This window comes from Microtus oregoni, unplaced genomic scaffold, assembly GCF_018167655.1.
Source record: "Microtus oregoni isolate MIOR12 unplaced genomic scaffold, Mior012 000000F_ref0000247, whole genome shotgun sequence".
Taxonomy (NCBI): Eukaryota; Metazoa; Chordata; class Mammalia; order Rodentia; family Cricetidae; genus Microtus; species Microtus oregoni.
The window spans coordinates 41,100,388-41,126,107 of NW_024543059.1; the positions used below are offsets into that span (position 1 = coordinate 41,100,388).

Consider the following 25,720-nt stretch of genomic DNA (forward strand, 5'->3'; position numbering starts at 1 on the left):
ACTGTAGCTCTGTAATAGAGTTTGAAGTCAGGGATGGTAATGCCTCCAGAAGATCCTTTATTGTATAGGATTGTTTTGGCTATCCTGGGTTTTTTGTTTTTCCATATAAAGTTCATTATTGTCCTCTCCAGATCTGTGAAGAATTTTGATGGGATCTTGATGGGGATTGCATTGAATCTATAAATTGCCTTTGGTAGAATTGCCATTTTTACTATGTTGATCCTCCCAATCCAAGAGCAAGGGAGGTCCATCCATTTTCTGGTTTCCTCTTCAATTTCTTTCTTCAATACCTTAAAGTACTTGTCAAATAGATCTTTCACTTCCTTGGTTAGAGTTACCCCAAGATATTTTATGCTGTTTGTGGCTATTGTGAATGGTGAAGCTTCTCTGATTTCCCTCTCTGCTTCCCTATCCTTTGTGTATAAGAGGGCAACTGATTTTTTGGAGTTGATTTTGTATCCTGCCACATTACTAAAGGTGTTTATCAGCTGTAAAAGTTCTTTGGTGGAGTTTTGGGGGTCGCTTATGTACACTATCATATCATCTGCAAATAACGAAAGTTTAACTTCTTCCTTTCCAATTCGAATCCCCTTGATCCTATTATGTTGTCTTATTGCTATTGCTAGAACTTTAAGCACTATATTGAAGAGGTATGGCGAGAGGGGACAGCCTTGTCGTGTTCCTGAGTTTAACGGGATGGCTTTGAGTTTCTCTCAGTTTAATTATATGTTAGCTGTCGGTTTGCTGTATATAGCTTTTATTATACTTATGTATCACCCTTGTATCCCTAATCTCTCCAATACTTTTATCATAAATGGATGTTGAATTTTGTCAAAAAAATACATCTCTGCTTGACTCTCTAATGTGAGTCTACAATTTTGAATATAATAGGTAATTAATTACTGACCTGTATTTTCTTATTATCCTAAACAATTGGTAATAATAATTTCCAAGGACTAGAAATTTCCATTACATTGTTAAATGAGTCGTAGAGGTACAATACCTTGAACAAGTGTAGAAATGCATGTACAATATGTTTTAACAATATTAATCTCAAATTTGTATCAATATACAAATTTTGCATACAATATACAAAAGTCCAATCCAATGTAAAACATTTAAAACTAGTAGTTGTTTTCTAAAAGTAGATTTAATAATCTACCTTTTTATTTTATCATATTTACATCATTCCTTTTTTCAAAGTAGATTCTACCCTTTTATCCTATAATATCTGTACCCCCTTTTTTCTTTCAAAACAAGAACTTTGAATCTAATTTCTTTCACTTAGCTTTTTTTCCTGACCATTGCCAATAACAATTTGTATGTAATCAATCCCTATAAACAATGACAATATTCATAACACATTGAATGATCTAAAACCACCCAACCTACCTTTTGGGGATGTAGGCATTGTGTTCTTAAATTTACTTCTTGCTGTATTGGGGCACAGTATCTTTTGGGCATCCTGAAAAGAAAAAATTGCATTGTCAAATCCTGGGAGAGGTAGCTTAATGGGGGTTTCTGAGTACCATCCTCAGCACTCCCTTAGGGTTCAGAGCAGGATGTGTGTAGCAAGTGAAACTGGCTAAGATATCTGAGGGTAAATAAAATAAATTAGCTCACATAAGTCTTTTTTTTTTACCATGCCTCATTTAGTCTTCCTATACTTTCCCCAATGCTCTCTTGATGTTTCACTATCAATGGTCTTCCTTGCAGTTCCTTGCAGTACCCTTATTGAGTGCCATTGACAGCTCACCCTTGTTCCAAATTTGTATTTTACTACTAGAGAGTCTTCGTAACTCAACTCAGCGCATAATCCTAATCCTAATTCTTGTCTTAAACTACTCCAGGTGACTATTATGACCATATATTCACTGGTAATTGCAAACATGACGGCATAATCCCTATATGCTGTCATAAGTAATTTTTCCTTATGAACAATTGTTACACCGTGTATATGTATTTCTGCTCTTGCTTAAGGTATTATGTTTATACCTTAAGCAAGAGCATTAAGAGTTTATACCATTTAAAATGTAATGTGTAGGGGATGAATTATACAGGCCAATGTTTCTACATTGTCTGGTGGTCAGAAAATTCTGAGTGACCTACAAGGCACAATTTGCACCTGCCACACAGAAGGTGGTCACCTGGCTTTTAATAGTAAAACAACCTGACACCATCTTAAACAGTTGATCAGGATATGCTAACATCATTCTGCTCCTTCTATTGTAAACTAGGAGGTCACCTGGGGAAGAGGTGTTTTTTAGTACATGAAAAAATGGACATGGACAGGACGTGACAAAATGGGGCATAGGTATAGATATGACCTAAGTTATTCCCCTGCTACCTAGGAAACAGAATGCTAATGTACTTCCCCTGTAGTTTTCATTTGATATAAAAACTGTTTGGAAATAAATGTGGGGGATTTTCAGGATGTGAAGTTATGATTTGGATGATCCCTGAAAACTTCCTCCCATTGCTATCATGTGAAATGTGCCTCATTTATTCCCATGCCTCCACTCTGGTATAAGAAGTGTTTTATGTCCAGGCTGGTCTCCGACAGTAGTGTAAATAAAAATAGGGATAAGTAGGTAGTCATCTATAATAGTCAGTCTATAGGCATGCTAGTTAGGTTTTCTAGATGTACAGAGATATATTTCAGTTAGAATTTTTCAATACTTCAAAGACCTACAGAATATGGCACTTAAAATGGTTTAAGAACTTAGACTTCTCTCAACAGTGAGACATGTCTGCTTCTGAGATGTTGATGGGCATGAAAAAACTCATTATGAAATTTCCCTTCAATGTAGCAAGAAACTGCTCTTGCCTGGACTGCTTGATGGTATGCTGTATGAACTGGACACACAGGATCCACAAAAAATGACTGCTGAACTTGCCAAAAGAAGGGGAGACAGTCCTTCAGGGTTCTCTGATTCATAGAAGATACTGCCATACATTTTGCAGGACACAGAGTAAAGCAACTAATGAACTTTGCCAGTATAAGGCAGAAGAGGTCTTCAAATTTCCTGCTTCCCTGGGAAGTCTGTCAGATATTATGGGCCTGTAGGCTGAAGATAGATGCCCCAATGCTGTAAAAGAACTTTGGGTGACTGTCCAGGCAGTAAGATGTTTCTGTCATTTCTAAAATTTTGGAACTTGCTTACAATGCACTTTCTGTTTACTTAGGTATTATTGTATCCTTTTGGGGTTTTCGATAGTGTTAAAGACTAGATAGATATAATTATAGTTTTGTTAGCTATGGTAAAAGATAAATTAGATATAAATATTGTAACTGTAATTCTTGCTTGAAACCTATTTTTTAATATACAATTTTCTATGTTAAAATTAAAACCTTCCTTTTTTAATCAGAAAAAATAGGGAGATGGTATGGAATGTCCTTTGGTATATGTGTTGTTTTTATTTGTTGATGAATATAAAGGCAAATTATTGAAAGGACTTAGACTCTGAACATTTACAATTAAAGAATAACAAATTTTATGTAGTGTTGTAAGAAATGTAAAAATGCTAAACTGCAAATTATGAGGATGAGCCAATACACTTCATCACATAGACAATATAAAACAAAAATAGCATTTCTATTTGCAAATATTAGTAATGAAAGTGTGAAGATGGGTGTGAGTTAGAACCTAGGACACCTGTAGATGATTCAAGAAACCTGTCAGCTTGAATGTCATTCGGAAGAAAACCACACTTAGTGCAGTGGAAGAGACAGTATCAATAGTGACACCACCTTTACATTTCAGAGCTCTTCAAGGTTGCACAGTGTGTTTATGCTTCAGTAATACAGTAACACACACTACACTGACACTTCTCAATGATTTATGATGGATATTGTCCCTCAATGGAGAAAAGAATGTTTGCTTACATAGAGATGGATCATTTAGTAAGGAATGGTGGGGGCTGATATGTGAGGCACAATATGCTTATGCTTCAGTTATACAGTAACACACCTCACGCTTATACTGCTCATTGGTGCTATGAAGGGGATTAGTCCTTAATGGAGAGAACAACAATCACTTATAGGGAGCTGGACCTGTTAGGATGCAATGGGAGAGGCTGATATGTGAGACATGATCTGCTTATACTTCAGTTACACAGGCACACTCCGCAAGCTGACACTGCTCAATGTTGCTACCTGTGATGGGAGTTGGTCCTTGAAGGAGGAAGGAGCAATTATTTGGAGAGTGGTAGACCTAAAAGGATGCGATGGGAGAGGCTGATATATGAGTGTAATTGGGGCGGATGCCAGAAAACATCTTAGTGGACATCTGGACTTAAAGGTATCTGATGTGCAACTTGTTACCAGTATACATGCTGGAAGTCATAAGGTGTGCTCAATGTTTTTATATGCCTCCTCTGCATCAGAAGCATCTACTCAGTTTCTGAAGACAAATACCAAGTCCAAAAGAAGGAAGCAGAGTCTAAAATCAATCCGCGGAAGGGTCTTCTTCAGCCGTGGTCAGCTCATCACCTCTAGACCGGCAAATAGAAGGAAGGTAAGGATATATTCCAAGAATGTTTAGAGAGTTATTCTCATGGTGTTTCTCTGAGTTCACTTCTTTATGATGCTACCCCAGAATGCAACATGCAGGATCTAAGACTTCCTCCTGGGAAGGCATGAGACCTATACTTCCTATTGAAACAGAGATGGCCTGGCTTCAATGGACTCTTTCTACTTTCCCAAAAATCATTCATTTTCATGCCTGTTGTTCCTTATCGAGCATAGGCTAGAGTGTGAGAGTGACTTCTCAAATAGAGAAAGGTAGAAGAATATTTTGTCAAGAATGTTATTGCTTGCAGATTGGAAGCTCCACCAAGTCACACCCATGGGCTGCAGAATTGCTGGTCCTCAGAACTATGGAAGCAGTAGCAGATTGTGGTGAAGGTCTCTCAGTCACATCTGCATGTCAGTGTAGGGAAGACACACAGTAGAGCAGGAGGACTGTTTCTGTGAAGTAACTCAGCCTTGTGGCATTTCTCCTCTCATCTCTGAATCTTCAATTTCTGGTAATGTTTTTGTTATCAGACTCAAGAGAAATGTGAAATATGATCAAATTTAATTTAAAACTTGGATAATAATTAAGAGATAAATTAAGGGCCTCAGACTTTCTGGTAGTGAATAAAGGTCTTAAAGTTCTCTCAAGCACTGCATTATATAAAGATTTTTGGTACATTTTCAAAAACAGGGGACAACAGCAGATAAGAAAGAAAAAACACCAGAAGATGCTGTAATAGGAGCAACGGGGCTGCATCCCCGGCACCTGGCCGCCCACATGGCTAGCTAGGATACAGGGCAGTAACTGCATTCATTATCCTCTTTTTCCTTTTTCTTTTGATGAGTATATAACATCTGTCCTTATATTTTCTGTTTAGTTTTTATTTCAGTTCTATTTTGACAGATATTAAAATGTCTACCCCAGCTTGTTCCTGGGTCCATTTGATTGGAATATCTTTTTCCATTTTCTACAATGAACTGATATCTATCTTTGATAATATGGGTTGTTCTTGGATGCAAGGGCAGGATGGGTTCTAATTTGAATCCATCTGTTATTCTGTGTCTTTTTATTGAGAGCTGTTAATGAGCAATGTTTACTGATTGTTGCTTTTTTGTTCCTAAATTGTTTGCCCCTCCCCCCCGTATCTGATTTTCTGGTCTGAATTATTTGTTCTTGGGTTTTCTCAGCTGTGCTTAACCACTGCAGTTTGGAATTTTTCTTCTAGCATCTTCTCTAGGGCTGAATTTGTAGTTAGATACTGATTAAATTTGATTTTAGCCTGGGAAGTTTTTTCTCCATCTTTTATGATTGAAAGTTTTGTTCAGTATGGTGGTCTTGGCTGATGGCTGTGAACTCTTAGGAGTTTGTATGACATCCATTCATGTCCTTCTGGCTTTTAGTGTCTCTATTAAGAATCCATGTGTTTTTCTGACCTTATACTTTGTTTTTTTACCCTAGTAGCTTTATAATATTCTCTCTTTGTTCTTTTCATTTAGTACATGGACTATCATGTGTTTCAGGAAATTTCTTTTCATGCCTATTTATTACCTTTTATACTGTTTTACCTTGATAAACACCTCCTTCATTAGGTTATAAAAATTTTCTTCTAGGATATTTTGAGGATATTTAATGTTCCTTTGACCTGAGATTCTTAAATTTGTTGTTTTCATAGTGTCCCAGGTTTCTAGGAGGTTTTGTGCCTGGATTTTTTTTAGACTTAAATTTTTCTTTGACTTACGTTTCCATAAGTTCTTTTGTATGCTTTATGGCTAGGATTCTCTATTCCATGTCTTATAATCAATCTGTTAGTTAGTGAGCCTTAACTCTAAGGGTTTTGTTTGACTTCCTAAATTTTTCATTTCCAGTTTTACTTCAGTTTGGGCTGTCTGATTCTATTTCTACTTCCAAGTCTTCAGCTGTTTCTTATTACTTCACTACATTTGTGTTTTCAGATTTCATTAAGAAATGTATTCATCCATATATCCTTTAATGTGCTTGAATGTATTTGTGATAGTTATTTTGAAGATACTGTTTTGTACTTCAACTATATTGCATTTTTTTAAAACCCAGTGTAATAGGGCTGCTGGGTTCTCTTGAATCCACACTCTCTCAGGTGTCAATAAATGTGCTTTTGTGATGGTATCTTGGCATTTATCTTTGGGATGGTAGTGATTCTAGGTGTTGATACCCTGTCCTGTCTGTGTTGAGTGAGTGTTCCATTGCTTGGTTTCTTTTGCCCTTTGTGGATCTTCACAAAGTGGTGGCTATGGGTTGCCCCCTAGTCCTTTGAAGATGCGGGCATTGGTGTCCTGGGTAGAACACGTTTCTAGGTATTGGGAGCTGACATGAATGAATTAGGATGCACTATGGAGGACATGAGTGCATTTTAGGAAAAGGGAAAACTAGGTCTGTGCAGAAGTTCAGTGGAGTCCCTAGGAAGTAAAGCCAGAAAGATAGGAAAGGAACCTGAAAATGGACTGCCACGAGGCTGGGATTGAGACTACCATATTGGAGGACAGGAAGAATAGTGAAAACTGCCTACACAGTTGCCAGACTGGCATGGTCAGTGGATTCCCAGGCATAGGCTGCCTCAGTAAACTTGTGATAAAAAGTCTTGGTTTTAAGAAGAGAGGAGGTTAATAAAGGACAAATCCAAAACTGTTATTAATATTTCCAAGTATTATAGATTTCTATTTATTCACAGCTACTTTCAAACATACATACATACATAATACATACATACATACATACATATATACATACATACATAATGCATGCATGCATGCATGCATGCATACATAGTCACTCTTCCTCAGAAAACAGAAGGTATGAAAGAAAATGGTCACAGATATATCTTTAATGCAGAATTTTTGGAAAGGGGTAAGAATGTCTAGGAGGAACACAGAAGCATGTTGTGGCAGAGAGAGTTATAGTACCTGGACTGATGGGATGGAGAAAAGCTAAAAGAATTCAGAATTGGTTGTAGTAGCTATGATATGGGTCACAGGAAAGGTGGTATTGCCTTACTTAGGCACTATTCTGGGACTTTATCCAGTGTGATGAATCAGCCTATATGAACTTGTACCAGGTGTTTAATCCCCCTTATCCAGCATCACTTCTGTGGAATGATCTTACTCATAGTATAACTGCCTTGAGAATCGATTGAAATGTGGAAAATGGGAATATGTAGGAATTTGTGTTTTAAAGCTTGTGGAGTTTGGTTCTATACATTCGGAATAGTGACTTCAACAGAAGGAAAGATTGTTAGAACTTGACACACATGGGAAGGTCTCTCATATTTCTGGTCCCACTTGACTCAGAAATGCATCAGCTGTCTAATTTGAAGGAAAAGGAATCTGTGCTACAGATACTGACACCAGGATCGAGGGAATATTTGTAAAAAAGTTTATTCACCTCCTGTTTATCAGTCATGTGCTATCATCTAGTATCAAGAGAGGCTGAGAATGGGAATAACTTTTTTTGAGTATGAACTCTAAGAATCACTATGTTGTATAGGAATACAAAAATTGATCAGAAACAGAGTATCTCCATTCTTCTGGTTGATAGTCACTTTTTTCATGTATGTGAAGGTTTTCTCTGGGACACCACACAAGTAACATTTCTCATGGCTGTGTAATGGGGAAAATTGAAAGAATTATCCAGGTGATTCTGGTTGTTGTTCAGCTGACTCTGGACCATGTGATTTCAACAATGTCTTTGTACTTAAGCATCAGGTTCTTTAATGCACATGTGCTGAAACCTTGGTTGCAGTCACAAACACCAGACAAGTCTAGACATATATAGGGCATTGTTTTAACAAAAGGGACATGAACAAGCCAGCTCATCAATAGACAAGCAAACTGTGTTCCCTGCAGGGAATGAAAAGACAAAGTTGGCCTAAGAGAGGAAAAGAGAGCTGTGGCTTTCCATCCAATCATTAACCAGCCATGGTGAAGGACTGCAGTGCATGTGACTGATGCTTTATCCTGACTCTCATCTCTAATGAGAATACAACTTTTTTCCATTCAGATTCTTCCAGCCCAGATGAGTATTCAGCTGTGTGGATGATTGACAGCTGTCTGCTCTGAAGCAAGAAAGAGATGGTGCTTTTAGCTGTCTATATTATTTGCCCTTATTTATTTTTCTCTTTTTGATAGTTTTCTCCTTGATTTCTGGATTTTGCTGAGAATAAAAAAAACAAATTTTGTTGTGGGACAATTCTTTATTCTGTCAATTATGTTTTAAATAAATGCTGATTGGCCAGTAGGTAGGCGGGAAGTATAGGTGAAACAACCAGACAGAAAATAGAGCTGGGGCAAGGAGAACAGGAGAATTCTGGGAGGAGGAAGCCCATTCCTCTACAGTCCTGTCCAGATACTGAAGAAGCAGGATGTGTCCTACCCCGCTGAAAAAGGTACTGAGCCATGTGGCTAATATAGATTAGAATATTGGGCTGATATAAGTTATAAGAACTGATACAAAGCCTAAGCTAATGGGCCAATCAGTTTATAACTTATGGATACCTCTGTGTGGTTTTCTTTGGGACTTTCCAGCTGTGGGAACTGGGCAGGATAGAAACCCCAACAAGCAGGCCCCCATGTTACAATGTTTGAGAGTTCATTTTTCCTCAGATTCCTCCCTCCTTGTCTTCACCCTTAAGTACTTCTTTCTCCTTAACCTTAGAATGAAAATATTAACAGCAATCACCTAAATGGACTCTGAAAAGCTTTCAGTTCTCTTCTACCATACCATAATGATTCATTATTCAAGCATTGTAGTGTAAATCCAGTCATGTACTTACACCTGAGGATATTTCAAATCCTTACTGTGAAACTACTAGTGTTTCATAGTTAAGTTGACATAATATGAAACAATCTTCAAATATTATTGTTTATATACCTAGACAAATATCTCCTCTCAAACATATGCAGAGAAGGTTTTCAGTGAGTGCACGGGTAATCAGAGACCTATGGCTATACAAGGTGTTAGCAATAAAGGATGGTACAGAGTTTGTCCCTAAACAAGGCATTTATACCATCACCCGTGATATTAGGGAATGGTCCCAAAGAGGGAGTTCAAGGAATATAAGAGCTGATGCTAGGGAAAATGCTGTAAAGTGCTATATTGTAAGCATGACATGGTTATGGCTATCATGAACACACAGCCGTTTTATCTACTGGCTCTGAGCCTAAACACACTGGGTCCTCTGAACAGTCAGCTTTCAAGAGAGAAGGGACTCATAGCTTGATGCCACTTGCTGTTGAAATATTGACAGATAGCAGTTTCTGGGAGTGGGGAAAGCATTGTATCAAGTTTTGTAGCTCCTTTGAGCCCACTAGACTGTGATGGCTCATTGCAAACTCACGGTTATATATTGAGCCTACTTTAACTCTGGGATACAAAATCAAACCAAAAGTCATGAATATAAAATAGATAATCATAAAGAAGTAGTGGGTCTGGAAAGAATGGGAGGGAAAGAAGAAAGGGAGAGTAACCAGAATGCAGTGCATATATATGGAAGTAAAAAAGAACTAATTTATTAACAAAATAACTGTGTGGAATTGACTCATATTTTCAACAACAATATAGCCTCTCCCTTCATCCTTTATTGTTTCCTTTTTCTGACGTATCTTCCTGCTTTTCATGCCATACTCCCAATAATGATTCTATATTCTATGAACACTTAATATAACTCTGACATGGAACTAAGTTCTCAATTGCACAATATACAAAAGGCCTCCTCTCCTCACAATGCCAAGCCCCTTAGATATTCATACTCAAGAAGTATGGTATCCGCACATACATCTGAGCAAAAGGAGACACCACCTTAATGTCTCCATCATGATTTCCTTTCTTCCTCTAGGAAGGAGCTTCCAAGTCACTGAGAGTGACATTGCTTCATGACTGAGGGCCCCAGTTTTCTCTCCTATTCCTGGATAGAAGCAGTGATTGGCCCAGAGTCCTATCACTGCCCCACATGGCCTGCTCAGACCTCCCTTCTAATTTTAGGACATAGTAAGGTTCAGGATACTGGGTTGCAATGTTGGGAATACTGAATGTTCCAACTTCATTATAAGACTTTTGTCAAAGAATAGAGGACCCAGGATGAGTTCATTTGGTTGTTGAGCTTTCTTGCTTTAGTGGATCTGACAGGAAACAGACTGTGTTGTGCTTTTGGTTCACTGAAGAAGCAAGAATATCTTCACTATTTAATCCATATCACATTATTTCCTGGTTAACAAAAAAAAGCCAACCAATCAACCAACCAACCAAACCAACATGCAAGCAAAAACCAAAAAATAAATCAGGTGAATAATCCTATCTCTTCAAAAACATTATATTTAAAAGGTGGTAAAGGTGGGGTTGGATATCCTCTATCATAAAATCTTCTCAGACTCTGGAGGTGGTTCTGTGGGTAAAGCACTTGCTCTGCAAATGTGAGGACTTGAATTCAAATCCCAACACCCACATTTTTGCTGAGTTGTGGCCTGCCTATATTCATAGCACTTGACTGTCCATGGGGAATGACCATTAACTAGACTGGCTGAGTGGACTGGCTCCAGTTTTAAACAGATGATCTTCCTCAAGAGTGGAGAGTGATAAAAAAAAAGACACTGAGCTCTGTCCTCCAAAAGCAGAGTGGAGATGTCTGTACACACTTTATCAGACACATACCAACACACGTGCTAACATAATAAAAAGAGAAATGTTCTAGTGCTACTAAGAAATTGTCTTTGCAAAAACAGTTAATGAGTTTCACAAGGTCAAGTGGGAGGCAGACACCATGAGAGATGCCTCTGAAACCACATAGATGTGACTTCTTACTGTCCTGCTTTCTCGGAGTCAAGGCCCTCCACATTGCTGCTCCCCATTCATTGCAATTAAATCACCAGCTTCTTGGTTCCGAGTCTCGTTGCACCATATTACTTGAAGTTTTATCCTTTTCTGCTGCCTTTTTGGTTTCCTTCAATTTGCCCTTCATACAATTATTTTAATCCAGCATTCTTGGAGAGGATATATTGACTCTTTTTTATGGCCCTGCTGCTGAGTCTTTAATTGACCTCTTTCTTGGCTGTCTTCTGCCTATTAGAAGTAAAATCTATGTCTCAGGAGATTGCATTCCTTCGTTCCTTAGGTCCCTCCTTAGCTAGCTATGTGATGGAAGCATTGTAGTTTGAAGATCACGACACCTACCTGATAGATTCCATGTCACTATTCAACAAATCCATCAGATATGATTATGATCTTTATGTTTGTTGCTTCATTGTTTCCTAGTTTTGCAAAGATTAAGTTAGGATGGATACCCAGACAATGTGACAGCACTGGCTCACACAGTTTGACTTTGCAGCCTTTTGGGTTCAAGAAACACAAATAAGGAAGAGGAGTCATGGGATTTGCCTGGCCATTGGATAAAATATAGAGACCAACAAATATTGAAGAGCATAACTCAAAGGAAACACCCTCATTTATAACCAGATCCAAGTATAGGAAGGGACAGACCTTTCTTCCTTTCTTGATTATTTTTTCTTCAACATCATTCTCTCTACAGTTTCTGCACTACAGACGTGTTTCATATTGATGACTGACTTATGGAACATTTCTGTTTGCCACAGACCAGTAAACAGAATGGAGGAAAGGTAAGATGTTTTCTGAGACCTTTTTCCTAAAAGTATTATTAATTTTTCTTAGTCTCTGACCTCATAACTGTATTTGTCATAGAATTCAGAACTATCAGCTCAGAGATGACACCACTCCTAATAGGCTGGGCTCTTCTGCTATGTCACTAAGAAAATGCCCTATAGGTTTGTGGACAGCCATATCTAATGTAGGAATTTTCTCAGTAGAGCCTCCCTCCTCCCTGCTGATACTATCTTGTGTCAAGTTGACATGAAATTAGCTAGTACACTTACTATAACAGTTCTATCTCACTTTCTGAGGAATCAACATACTGATTTCTGTAGTGGTAGCTTCAGTTTGCACTCTCACCAACATCTGTAACTGAGTCTTCCTCCTTCCCCATATCTTCATGAGCATTTCCTGCCTTTGGATTCTTAATGATAGTCATTCTGATTGAGATAATATGGAATCTCAAGGACATTCACTTCACGCTTTTAATTGTTCTTTGAATCCCATGTCTTGAGCTTCATCTAAATTGTACTTCCTTTGGTTACATATTATAGGATTCATGGACTTTAGCAGAGATATATTGCTTTTCTTTTTCATATTGTTTGCAATTTTACAATGGGACCTGGGCATCTGGATTTTAGTTTTTGCTTATATATTTTGGTAAGTTTTTGGTCACCATTTTGAAGTGCCCATGTTGGTTGTGGACTACATACTTTTGAGGGAATGCCAAAGAACAATATTTGGGAGGGAGTTTCTTATCAGGAGCCTGTGCGTATCTGCAGAGAAGGCCAAAGTGGGTTATCAAACTGGATAGCTAGGATAGCCCCAAGAGGGTGTAAACAAGGAGAGTGGTTTCAATCAGGATGGGTGTGATACTTGAAAAACAGTTACATATTCTCTCAGGATGTGGAACATTATCTTTCTGTGCTCTTCCAGCTCTCAGATGTTTACACAGAACTCTGTTATTTGGGGATAGGTTTTACTTTGTGGGTAAACTGACACATATGCCTGTATCCTTTAGCATCAGCTCTGTTATGTGACATCTACTCCTGACACTCACCACTGCATCATGTTATATAGGCTCTTTTTCATGTGCATTTGGTAGTCACTATTGTTGGATTGCCCCTGTATTTTTGCAAATTAAAGGATATCCTTAATTCTGTAAGGTCATGGAATTAATCTTCTGTTTTTTGTTTTTTTTTTATCTCAGATCAATCATTTGCAGAAAGGATACTCAGGGTTGGTCTCTAAATCAAGCCCCAGAGGTCTCGAAATTGGAGGTCTTTTTCTATCCCCCCTTTCATTTCTTTCTTCCTCCCTCTCTCCCTCCTTTCCTTCCTTTCTCCCTCTCTCTTTCTCTCCCTCCATCTCTCCTTTCTTTCTTTCCTTCCATTCTTTCATGGTTATTGTTTCCTTTATTTACCTTCAGCCCAGGCATTTCTGGGCCGCACTGTGTAATTTAGATTGTTTGCGAATTCATGGAACTCTTCCTAGCCCATTCTCTACTGTCTGGTATTCCACAGGGAAGCTACCATGCCTTGTAGATGGTTTCTATAACACTCTGTCTCCCCTGTAGATATTTCTGTGTCACAATCCCTCTATCAAGCCAGATGGCTCTTCTTTCCTTGTTCTGCAAAATTTCTTGTTTATACTTTAACAGGTTTAGAAGTTCAGTTAACCTCAAATCAATATCTAAATTCTGGACTGAAACTCTTCAAGACTATGAGCATCAACATTTATTTGTACTTTTATGGATTTGGGTATGAGAAAGCCCATCATTTGTCATCTTGAAGCATAAGTCATTCTTTCAAACACACTAGAATTTTCGACTGACAGAAAGTTCAGCAATAAAATTTTCTTCCTTTTCTATGCGTTTTGTGTTACTAACTTGCTCTAAATTATTTATGTAAAAGATTTGCTCTCAATCTGTAGCTACTCTTGCGTCTATCATTAATTTATTCTTTTGTTCAGTGAAAAGTCTCAATTTCTTAATATGTCTCAGTAGAGAGATAGATAATTGTGATATAACAACAAACTAGAAATGTTCTTGATATTTTCAAAGATTTTTTTTTATGATTTCTAGTTTTACATCTGAAATTGAGACTTATTAGTCTTAGTCTATTGGTCTGCTTCCTTTCATATATATTTTAGTAAGATTTGTCATTTCTTCATGTCTTTCTTTCATGATTTTCATATTTTCAGATTTGACAGACTCTCCCTGCCAGTACTGAGAGCAGCTGATTGTCATGTTTCTGGCTTCCAAGTTTCTGTACCAGAGAAGGAGCAATTTTAGCACAGAAAAAAAAATTGGGTTCACCATTTTGTTTCTTTCTCACATGGTCAGAGACACTGAGTATCTCTATGGGACCACCAACTGCACCTTTATCAGTACAGTCCATGGGTTGTAGACAGCCCAAAAATACAAACTGGATTTAAATTAAAGCTCTAGAAATACTGAATTTGATAAATTATACTTAATCTCTATAATCCTGTTTCATTTCCTCATGAATCAGCTCACTCATTACCACAGAGCAGGGTAGTCCTGGGAAACAGAGAGTACACAGCATCTGCTCATGTCTTTTTATTTTTTGTTCTAGGAACACTAGTGGAGATTTCCTAAACAAGGATTCCAACATCTTAACCTGGGAGACTACCATCACAGCACCAAATGGAAGCACCTACTCTGGTTCTTCACAATGGGAAATCGTAATCCAAGCCACAATTTATCTTTCCATCATCTTTGCCCTGGTTGGGATGGCAGGAAATGCCATAGTGTTGTGGATTCTGGGCTTCCGCATGCACAGGAATGCCTTCTCTGTCTACATCCTCAACCTGGCTATGGCTGACTTTCTCTTCCTGAGTTTTCAATTTGTACGTTGCCTTTTTTTGGTCATTTCCATCTACACCTCTTGGTTTTCTATTGCTGTGTCAAGATTTGCTTATGTTTCTGGCCTGAGCATTCTCAGCGCCATTAGTGTCGAGCGCTGCCTGTCTGTTTTGTGGCCCATCTGGTATCGCTGCCGACGCCCAAGGCACACATCAGCTGTCACATGTGCCTTGCTTTGGGCTCTGTCCCTGCTCTTGAGTCTCCTGCATAGCGAGGCATGTGGCTTTCTATTCAATAGTTTTTCACATTTATGGTGTCAGTCATTAGATTACCTCACAGCACTGTGGTTATTTGTTTTATTTGTGGTTCTCTGTGGGTCCAGCCTCACCCTGCTGGTAAGGATCATCTGTGGCTCACAGCGGATCCCTGTGACCAGACTGTTTGTTATTATTATACTCACTCTGCTTTTCTTCCTAATCTTTGGTCTCCCCTTGGGGATCTACTGGATTTTTTACATATGGTTTTTGTATTTGTATAATTTTAAAAGGCATTACCTTTATGTGACAATATTCCTATCCTGTGTTAACAGCTGTGCCAACCCCATCATTTACTTCTTTGTTGGCTCCATCAGGCATGACAGGTTTCAGCAGAAGACTCTGAAATTGCTTCTTCAGAGAGCTCTGCAGGACACTCCTGAGGAGGAAAATGATGGAGAGAGTGGCTCTTCATGAGAGCCAGGAGAACTGTGAACAGTCTAGTGCAGCCTCTCAGAGATGCTCTGATCAGAAACAAGTAGTTTTGATAGAGAATTTTTTCTTATGTGTAGGCTTATTTCACAACCTTGTTCTGTTTGTCACCTAACCCCAGTCAGTTTTTAAAAAGAACAAACATTTCTGTGAAAGTTGAGTGGCACAAAACTTTTTCTGCAAACACTGACTGCAGCATTTCTGAAACTGTCTTACACAGGACCTCATCATATCCACTTGATGGGGCTCCTTGTGAGTACTCTGGGGGCAAAAACTGCTCCTCTCTTGAGAAATCCCTCCTTTATCTGACTGCGTCAAAGGTGCAGAAAGTTGATGCATTTCTTTAGTCACTGAAACTATACTGCTTAAATAATTGTTATAATTTGCTAAACTTCCCTTTTTACAAACAACATTTTTCAGTTCTTCAAGAGTGATATAGATAGATATACCTTATAATGCCAGTTATTATTCATTTCTATAGGTTTTGAGTAATTTATTTGTCTTTCTTACACAAATTGCTTAGTAAACAAATATGCATTCTCAAGAGTCTATCTTGAATCTCTTTTTACCCAGTGGTTTCCTTCGTTTCAAATTCACTATATCTACCGTTTTCCACATTGGAAGAGTCTGGTCAGGTTTTGTAATGAGATCTGTCAACCTCCACACACGTCTGAATGTAGAGGGAGACTGTCGTCTGTGATTCTCTTCAGAAGGTCTTGCTTTGCATTCCTTGATTAAGTTGTTTCTCTTCCTCTCTTTTCTTTGCCATGATTTCCTCTTCTTCATTGTCTAATCCCTTAAGACAAATTTTCAGTGAAGTTCTTTATACCAGGTTCCACTGAAATTAACCATGCTTCAAATTTATACCATTACCAGTGCCCACAGCTTTTATTTCTTGAATTATGCTTATTTTAGTCACATTTTTCTATAAAATGATATGTAAATTTTAAAACTGAAGTATGTGATAATTTCAACTGAAGCACAATTAAGAGAGCAATATATGACCAAATCAAAGAGGAAAACCCAACAAATTTCCTTAAGCAAGTTTGGGTACAAGACTAAGAAGCAATGAAGTCCCAGAAGATCTCTTTACTCTCCTCCTTTCCATTTCCTCTTCAGTCAAAAACTCTGCCTGAGAGATCAGTACTGTCCAAATTTCTCTACTTAACTAAACTGTAGAGTGCAAACTGGAGGACTGTAGCATGAAGATGGGTATACATGTCATGAAATGGTTGGTACAGCTGAACAAACTGACGCATACATCATGTCATGAAGTGGTTGGTACAGCTGAACAAACTGCTGCATACATCATCTCGTGTAAATACTCACTTTTCTCTTGTGGCAAAAACTTCATATTTAGCAAAAGTTTTGAGAGCAATGTACTGTTATTTTGTAGAGATCTCATGCTGTTTATTACTGTGGTGGTTGGAATGGCAATGGTGAATTCTTGGTTCCTACATTGTGGAGAGGTTTGGAAATGATCAGGAGGTGAGACCTCACTGTGGAGATGTGTTAGAGGGGGTGCACTTTACGGTTTCAAAAATCTACTTTATTTCCATTTCTTCTCTCTCTTTCTTTAACTCTCTCTCTCTCTCTGTCTAAGCTTGACCCACTGGACAGGCTCTTACCCATTTTTGATCACCATTCCTCAATGGTTTGGGCCCCGGGAAGGTCCCAAGAAGTCATAAGTATGGGGAGACTCTTAAGAGAACTAGTTCTTTAAATGGTCTCCTGTATTTGTGTTAGCCAAGGATGTACCACCTTGGAGGTTTTGGTTCAGTGTGCTCCGTAACCATTAACACCTGGAGTGTTGCCTTGTTGACCCACTGTGTTAGAATCTTAGCTGTAGGAGACACTTAAGTAGAAATATTAGAGCCGCCACCACCCCTCCCATAAGATACCGTGCAACAATTTTAGAGGGGTCTAGCAGGGATTTTATGTGATTCTATACTTGGCCAAACAATGTGGTAGACAAATCCAATGGTTTGATTTGTGTTAAGTTGTATGGATTCTGGTTCAATGTTACAGTTAAGCAAGGGTAAACCAGGTAAAAGCTTGTTCAAAATTTGAGGGGACAAATAAAATTGCTGAAGAAGGAGCCTAACCTGTTCTAGCAAAGGCAATACACTGTCTTAGTAGTAATTAGGCAGATTACTCTGTGGTTGCCTATTTCTAGCTTTCCTGGCAGTCCTGTATACAATCTGATATGGGATATGTGTCAACTGTGTCCTCTGGACTGTAATAAGTCTTGATTAGTTTGAATGATTTTGGAGATGGAATCCTTTGGGGACTTTAATTTTGTAAAAGATAGTATTTTGTATGTTTCTGTGGCCAAACAGCTATCTGAGAAAATATTTACAGGTTCTGACTGGGTCATTTCCAACACATTAAGGAGCACCAATAACTCCCCTAGTTATACTGATCCAGGATTTGGCTGAGTATAGGCCCTTCCCTTATCATTCATTTAGATTATTATTAACCTAAAATTAGTTTTTTTGCATCTGTAAAGGCTATACTAGCCTGGAGAATAGTATTTTTGATGGTGCTGCATAACGTTATATTTTTTTCTTTTCTTTTCTTTTTTTATTGAAAAAAAATTTCTGCCTCCTCCCAGCCTCCCATTTCCCTCCCCCTCCTCCCACTCCTCTTCCCCTCCCTCTCCAGTCCAAAGAGCAGTCAGGGTTCCCTGCCCTGTGGAAAATCCAAAGTCCTCCCCCCTCCATCCTGGTCTAGGAAGGTGAACATCCAAACTGACTAGGCTCCCACAAAGCCAGAACATGAAGTAGGATCAAAACCTAGTGCCATTGTCCTTGGCTTCTCAGCAGCCCTCATTGTCTGCCATATTCAGAGAGTCCGGTTTTATCCCCTGCTTTTTCAGTCACAGTCCAGCTGGCCTTGTTGAGCTCCCAATAGATCAGCCCCACTGTCTCCGTGGGTGGGTGCACCCCTTGTGGTCCTGACTTCTTTGCTCATGTTCTCCCTCCTTCTCCTCCTCATTTGGACCTTGGGAGCTCAGTCTGGTGCTCCAGTATGGGTCTCTGTCTCTATCTCCATCCATCGCCAGATGAAGGTTCTATGGTGATATGCAAGATATTCATCAGTATGGCTATAGGATAGGGTCATTTCAGGTTCCCTATCTTCAGCTGCCCCAGGAACTAACTGGGGATATCGCCCTGGGCACCTAGGAGCCCCTCTAGGTCCATGTCTCTTGCCAACCCTAAGATGGCTCCCTTAATTAAGATATGTGCTTCCCTGCTCCCCTATCCAACCTTCCTTTATCCCAATCATCCCATTTCCCCAAGTTCCCCCCATCCTCCCCTTCTCACCTTGGGACACTGCCTGAGCCCATAGAACATGAGCAACAGAAACTCCTTCCTGCCCCCTTGGCACTGGAAGAGGACCTAAAGGTGTTCCACAGTGCTCTCAAGCTTGCTCATAAAGACACCAAAATCTCTATTAAGATGGGTTCTATTGCTGTTCAAGTAACCTCAGCAGAAAGAACAAAAGTATTGGGGCAATCCATTTTTTTTAAATGACATCTCTGTGCTTCTGAAATCAAAGATATCTGCCTAGTGGATGAGAAACAGTTCACCTTAACCATTGCAAAGCAAGGCACACCACTTACTTCATGTGCCAGGAGTATGAAGCCATTGTCCAGTCTATCATTCAGATCAGGACCCACTAGGAGCTTCTACAGACTCATGCCCAATGATAGCCCTCTTGCCATTTAGGGTATTAGGTCTTGGATGAGCCCTGGGAAATCCCTACATAAGTGGCCAGACTGTCTACATCCTCAGCAAGTACAGTCTTACAGGGTAAAATTATTATCCTTGCCAAATTTGGCATTTACCAAGGCACTGATAGAAGCCATAAGGGTATATATAAATGGACCTCTTCTGTGTTTCAATATCACAGGTGGCCAAGACTCACTTATGAATATTTTCATTTCTAACATGTAAGATATGTCATGGTGACACGGGTCAAAGATTCAGGAAATGGTTCTGCATCCTGATGGACAAGATTGCAGAAATAGCCTACACTGTCCTTGGTCATACAAAGTTTGAGGGCCTTGAAGGCTAAGGTTGGGCACTTGTTGGAAATAGGCATGTAGGCCTGTCATGGATTGTGAGACAGGGTCAGTATATTGACCATGGTCAGTAAGCTTGTCAAGTGTGACATTAAGTCCAAATTTTAAATTTTTAAGGACTTGGGTTTCCATTGTGTCCACATAGGCTGAACATTACTGGAGGAAAACTGAGGGGTCAAGAATGGCCTTTAACAGAGTACCAATCATAATGGGTTTGAAGCTGCATGGTCCATTTTCTAAGTGCTTGATCAAAATAAGGAGAATTAGGGTAGTATGGATTACCCTTGCACACTGTTTCACGACACCCAACCTGCTCCTGCTGCCACTGGGAAGGCACACAGCTGACAAGGACAACATCACTGGAGCCTCCAGATTCCATAGGGTTGGGATGCACCTGGAAGTGGTCAAATACATCTAAAATGGACTGGAACACAGATGTTTGACCTAGCACTGACCCTCATCATTCAATGACACACAGCTGTTTGGCCTTGCCCTGGAAGTTGAAAGTGAGGACATATTCCTACATCTTTTCTCACTGTGACATACCAGGAAGATACCACGGGAGTTAGTGCCTCCTTCCATCACTAACTGGGCAGCCTTGAGTCGAGAGAGCATGCCGTGGAACCAAGGATATCCTGGTAGGAGCTAACCCCCCTCAGCACCCTCTGACTTCCCCAGAACATAAATGGCCCTGTGTCTGCTTCTGGAATATCCAGGGAAGGAAGGGGTGTAGAGAAAGAATGAATTTCCCCTCCAGGGACCCCTACTGAATAGGAATGCAGAGGAAGCAGTTCTGTTGAGTCAAAGTGGGAGGCAGCAATGGAGGCAAACTCGAAGAGAAGGATGCTGATGGCTGGTCAGAAAGGTCCCCATAAGCCACCTGAGACAGGTGGCCGTTACTCTCACTGGGTCTCAGCAGCAGATACTAGCTGGGCTTATTCTCTATGATTCAGGTAGGACACAACTCCAGGATGTCTGTGTTATCCTTTATGATAAAAGAGGTCCCCAAGGCCAGGGGAAGGATCATGGGATGGGGGCTGATAGCAGGGCAGAGTCCTGGGCTTAGGTACTGCTGTATGTCAGAAACCAAGGCCTTCACATGAAGCCCATCAGTTGTCTCCAGAGTATACTCTGAAGGGCCATCTATCTTAACCACAAATGGGTTCAACCTGACAGGCATCTCTAGGGCAGTGTCTGTGTGCATATCAGTGAACAGGGAATACTGAGTCAGGCTTGAGGTACCTTGGATGGTATGAAGAACTCCAAGCAAATTTCTCCTCCTCCTTCTTCCTCACTTCAGAGCCATAGATGATATTTCTCCAACTGAGGCTGTCCTACTCCCCCTGAGGTCAACCCAGCTGCCCCTCCTCCATGACCAACTCCTGCTGGGTCAGGGGCAACCTCGTCAGCACCCATAAAACCAAGAAATACTTCTCTCTGTACTATTCCTGCCCCATATTTCAATGTTCCCCCTCCATGACTCAATTTCAGCCTCTCGAAGTCCATCTCTCCCCAGGTGATGTGCCATCACTAGACAATCCCCTACCAACAGTCCCAGCACCACCAGAGGAGTTGGAGTTGCTATTTCCACCTAGGTTTGGAGAGCCTGATGTACTCTCCAGAAGCCCATCTGAGTAAAAAGTGTCAAAGCCTCTCACCACTGCAGTATAGCTTATACAGAAGCTCTGACTGAGTGACCCAAGGAAAAAGCATTTCTTGAGCTTCAGTTTTGAGGATATTGTAGAAAACAAAGATACCGAGGAAAAAAGAGGACCAGCTAGGTCCTCAGAAGATAGAGATGTCCCTGTGGCTGTCAAGGGACAAGTCATGTGGTGGTAGAATTTCCACACCATGGCTCAACTGGGCCAAGGCTGTTGGGGAAAGTGAGTCCGCCTCAACTTCTAAGTGCTGCAAGAATAGCTCAGCAAAATGGCCAGAAAAGGCAGCTTCTGCTCCAGGTTCTGCACATTGTGGATGGGAGGCTAGGTAGAGTAAAAATGGTGGGTGAGAGCCAGGGCAGCATGCCCCTTGCATGGGGCTCACTGAACTCTTGCCAACTTAGGGGAAGAAGGGGTGGCAGTGTTGGTAGAGAAGGAAAGGCCCCATCCTCTGGGGAAAAGGTACCATTCTTGATAGGCCCCAGGGGATCCTGTAATGAGGGACAGCAAAGAAGAAAGCAGTCAGAAGATACAGGGAGAGAGGCAACAACTTCATCTCAGACCCTGCATTCAGATCAAAGGTCAAGCTAGTGGAAGTAGCCACTGTCTGAGGAGAACTTGCCAATCCAGGAAGGGAAAGGGTATTCAACCACAGTCAAACAGTCAATGCCTTTCTGTGAACTGAGACCCACCACTGTCCTAATGGCCTTTAATAGCTGGTCATGTAACTGGATTAGTTGAGAAGAGAAACTAGGAGAGGAAATCCAATAGTCCACACTCAGAAGAATGGTCAGGACTCCCTGTAAAACAAGAGAGCCACCTTTATACAATCCTGGAGAGTGGATCCAGGCTAAAGTCATCAGTTACTCTCAGACTGTGAGGAGTCTGCATAAGGACAAGGATGGAAGGGCAAGGGAAAGTAGTGTTAGCATACAGAGTATGCTGTTTATAGTGAGAAGCTTCCTTGATTTGTTAGGCCATGGCCATATGCTTACATGGTGTCTCTGGGTGAATAGGACCTGTTGGGGTGCCCTTTATTATTTCTACCTCCTGGGTGGTCATCCCTTATGAGGAGGTACCAGGATGAACAAATCACAATGGAGAGCTCCTAATCAGGAAGGAAAACAGGGAAAAATAAAGTAAACTGTAGGACCAGTAAAGAAAGTTCCAAGTCACCAAGGGCTTAGAAAACAAAAATAGGGATAAACTCACCAAAAACAGCTGAAGGGGGCAAACTGAAGATTCTGGTGGAAAGTCAGAATTGGGACAGCAGCTGAGAGAATAAACAAGAAAGAAAAATGTCCCAAAGAGTATAAGGAGGACACAAAAAGTGAGCAAAAGATAAAGGTCCATCCACGTTGGGTGCCGGTTGTTGCAGGCTTGTTACTGCTGCCTGTTGTGTGATCCCCATTTCCTGGGAGCACATTTCCTGTGAAGGCAATGACACAGACTCCATGAGATTCCAATACAGAAGCTCTTTATTGTAAAAAGGTTGTGCATTTTATGGAGTTAGGAAAATTAAGCTGCTTCAGGAACATTTTTGGTTGGTCCTTTTGAAACGGGTGGTCGCTGCTCACATTTTGTGCTTGGAGAGGAGTATGCATTATTAGTTACTATGTTTTTGGTCTACTGACAGGTTGTTTTGGCCAGATTTGCTTATTCATTGTGCGTTTGCACGCTCATGCTTGTACTTGTGCTATGGGCTTGTCCTTGGGGATTATGAGTGCCCAAATTATGTTTCCTTTTGAAAGTTGTAATAACCTTTTTCATGGTGTTTCATCACAGCAACAGGAAATGAATTAAAAAATAAATTTTATTTCATCTTGCATTTATATTACTCAATGTCATTGACCAGTGCTATTCCTTTCATGTACCTTATTCATCAAAAGTGTTAAGTGTTATAATATTGTCATTCCCTATATATTGACTATTGTATGCATACATGTTTCTACCTCTGTTTAAAACATTTTTATGTATTGACATATATTGTATTGATATATATATATTGTATATATTTACCATATTGCAGTGTACATTTCTACCTCTGATTAAGATACTTATATAATGTTTGTGTATTGATATATATTTACCTACTGCAATGTATATTTGTACATTGTCTATATTTGGAGGTCATTGTCCTCATTTGTTTCACAGTCGTTTATTGTCTTAGTCTTTAAGTTAGATAGATATTAAGAATTATATAGACTAATAGTCATCTAAGTTTGTCATTTATAATTAGACTAATCAGGTTCTTTAGATATATAGAGATTATACTCAGTATAGATAGATAATCTTCAACTTCTTCAAAGAGCTGTAGAAAATGGCCTTTAATCTAACTCAGAGTTTTGTGGTAGTGAGACACAATTGCTCCTGGCAACACCGCTCTATTCCCAAGAGAATGTTGAGCACCAAAGACACTCCACCTGGAGCCTTTCTTTTTGGCAGAACTGGCCTTGGGACAAAGAAATGCCTGTACCTCAACCACTGACAAAGATACAGAGCGTGCATCAATGGATAAAACAGGACTGTCATATCCTGCCAAGACAGGGTAAGATAGTTTTGAAAAGTTGCTTGCCTTTGAAAATGGTATGTCAGTTATGTTAGGCCTTAGCCAAAGTTGGTTGCTTCAACGATGCTAACGTGACTTTGGGTGATTGCCCAGGTAGCTAGTTGTCTCTGTGATCTGTTGCATGTTTTGGAAGTTGTTTTACTGAACTTCCTAATTACCCAGGTAACATTATTTCCCTTCTCAGATCTTCAATGGGGTTGAAGACTATATAGATGTAGTTACTTTTCTCTCATGACTTGGCCAAGTTATTTATTATACAAGACCTAAGCTAGTTAGAATAGGATATTTGTACTTATTGTATATAATTTCATAGTAGGTTTAGAACTATCTTATTTAAACAAAAGGGGGAGGTGTTGCAGGAGGTCCTCCCTCCTCCAGCCTATAGCCGCTGAGATACCAGCCCATTGGGGCGTGGTCTCTCTCCCTTTAAAAAAGCGGCCACTTCCCTCTCCTCTCTCTCTTCACTTCCTGCTCTGCCGGCGACTAGACTCCCTTCCTGGTTGCGTAGAGAGCTGTTGCCTGGGACAGTGATCTGTAAGTTTTTTCCCCTTTAAATAAATACCACCCTATTAATCATAATTTCAAACTGATGTGGCATTGTTTGTGACTTACGCCTTCATATACCTACACACACATATATTCCTATAAATAATGTGCCAGTCTATATGTTATTTGCTTTCACACTTGACACTTTTGTAGGCAGTTTGTTTGCTCTTTCTAGGGAAAGACTATTTCTCCCACATTCAACATTCCTTAATTGTCTATAGTTTGTTGTGTAGGACTGAGGCCTTGTGGTCTTATCCCCATCTAGTTTATCTTTGTTCAGCTCATGTTTAGTCAATAACGTTGGTGAAAATGTATGAGTATAGCTTTTTATATTACCTAGAGACACGATCTCACAACAGACTTATATGTTGACAGAGATATATGTCCAACCAAGTCCTGCAGCCATTCAATCTCAATGAAACACACAGAAGTTTACATTAATTATAAACTAATTGGCCTATTAGCTCAGCCTTCTTATTAACTCTTATATCTTAAATTAGATACAATTCATGTCTGTGTTAGCCATGTAATTTGGTACCTTTTATCAGTGAGGCATTCTCATCTTGCTTCCTCTGTGTCTAGATGATGACTGCAAACTCTGCCTTTCCTCTTCAGAATTTTTCTGTTCTGGTCACCCCACCTATATTTCCTGCCTTGAAGGTGTAAGTCACAAACAATCCCACACCAGTTTGGAATTATGATTAATAGAATGGTTATTTATTTAAAGGGGAAAAACTTACAGATCACCATCACAGATAACAGCCCTACACGATCAGGAAAGGAGCCTAGTAGCCAGAAGCAGAGCCGGAAGCCAGAGAGAGAAAGGAGGACAGCCACTGCTTTTTTAAAGAGAGAGAACAAGCCCCAATGGGCTGGTATCTCAGTGGCTATTAGCTGAAGGAGCAGAAGGAGCTCCGGCAGCACTGATGGACCACTGGCCAATCCGCATTTTATTAAACAAGTGTAAGAGACAAATTCTTATAGGGTTTAAAGTTCCACAGAACTTTACCCTTTTTTTTTCAGAACAAGAACTCTGAAATTAATCTCCTTTCTTCAACTTTCTTCTTGACCATTATCCATACAACTTGTAACCAACACTCTAAACAAAGAAAGGCATGCATTGTCCATTTTTGGGGAATGTGGG

General features: G+C 39.8%; 1 protein-coding gene and 1 pseudogene across 1 annotated transcript; one reads left to right on the top strand and one right to left on the bottom strand.

The window, feature by feature from the left end:
* Positions 1–12,143: 12,143 nt before the first annotated feature.
* On the top strand, positions 12,144–15,728 carry LOC121461911 (mas-related G-protein coupled receptor member B2-like). The gene is given in 2 exon segments (XM_041673311.1): positions 12,144–12,154; positions 14,741–15,728. Coding segments are annotated over 2 exon segments (999 nt in total).
* Positions 15,729–19,978: 4,250 nt separating this feature from the next.
* On the bottom strand, positions 19,979–22,814 carry LOC121461989 (annotated as a pseudogene).
* Between the last annotated feature and the right edge of the window lie 2,906 nt (positions 22,815–25,720).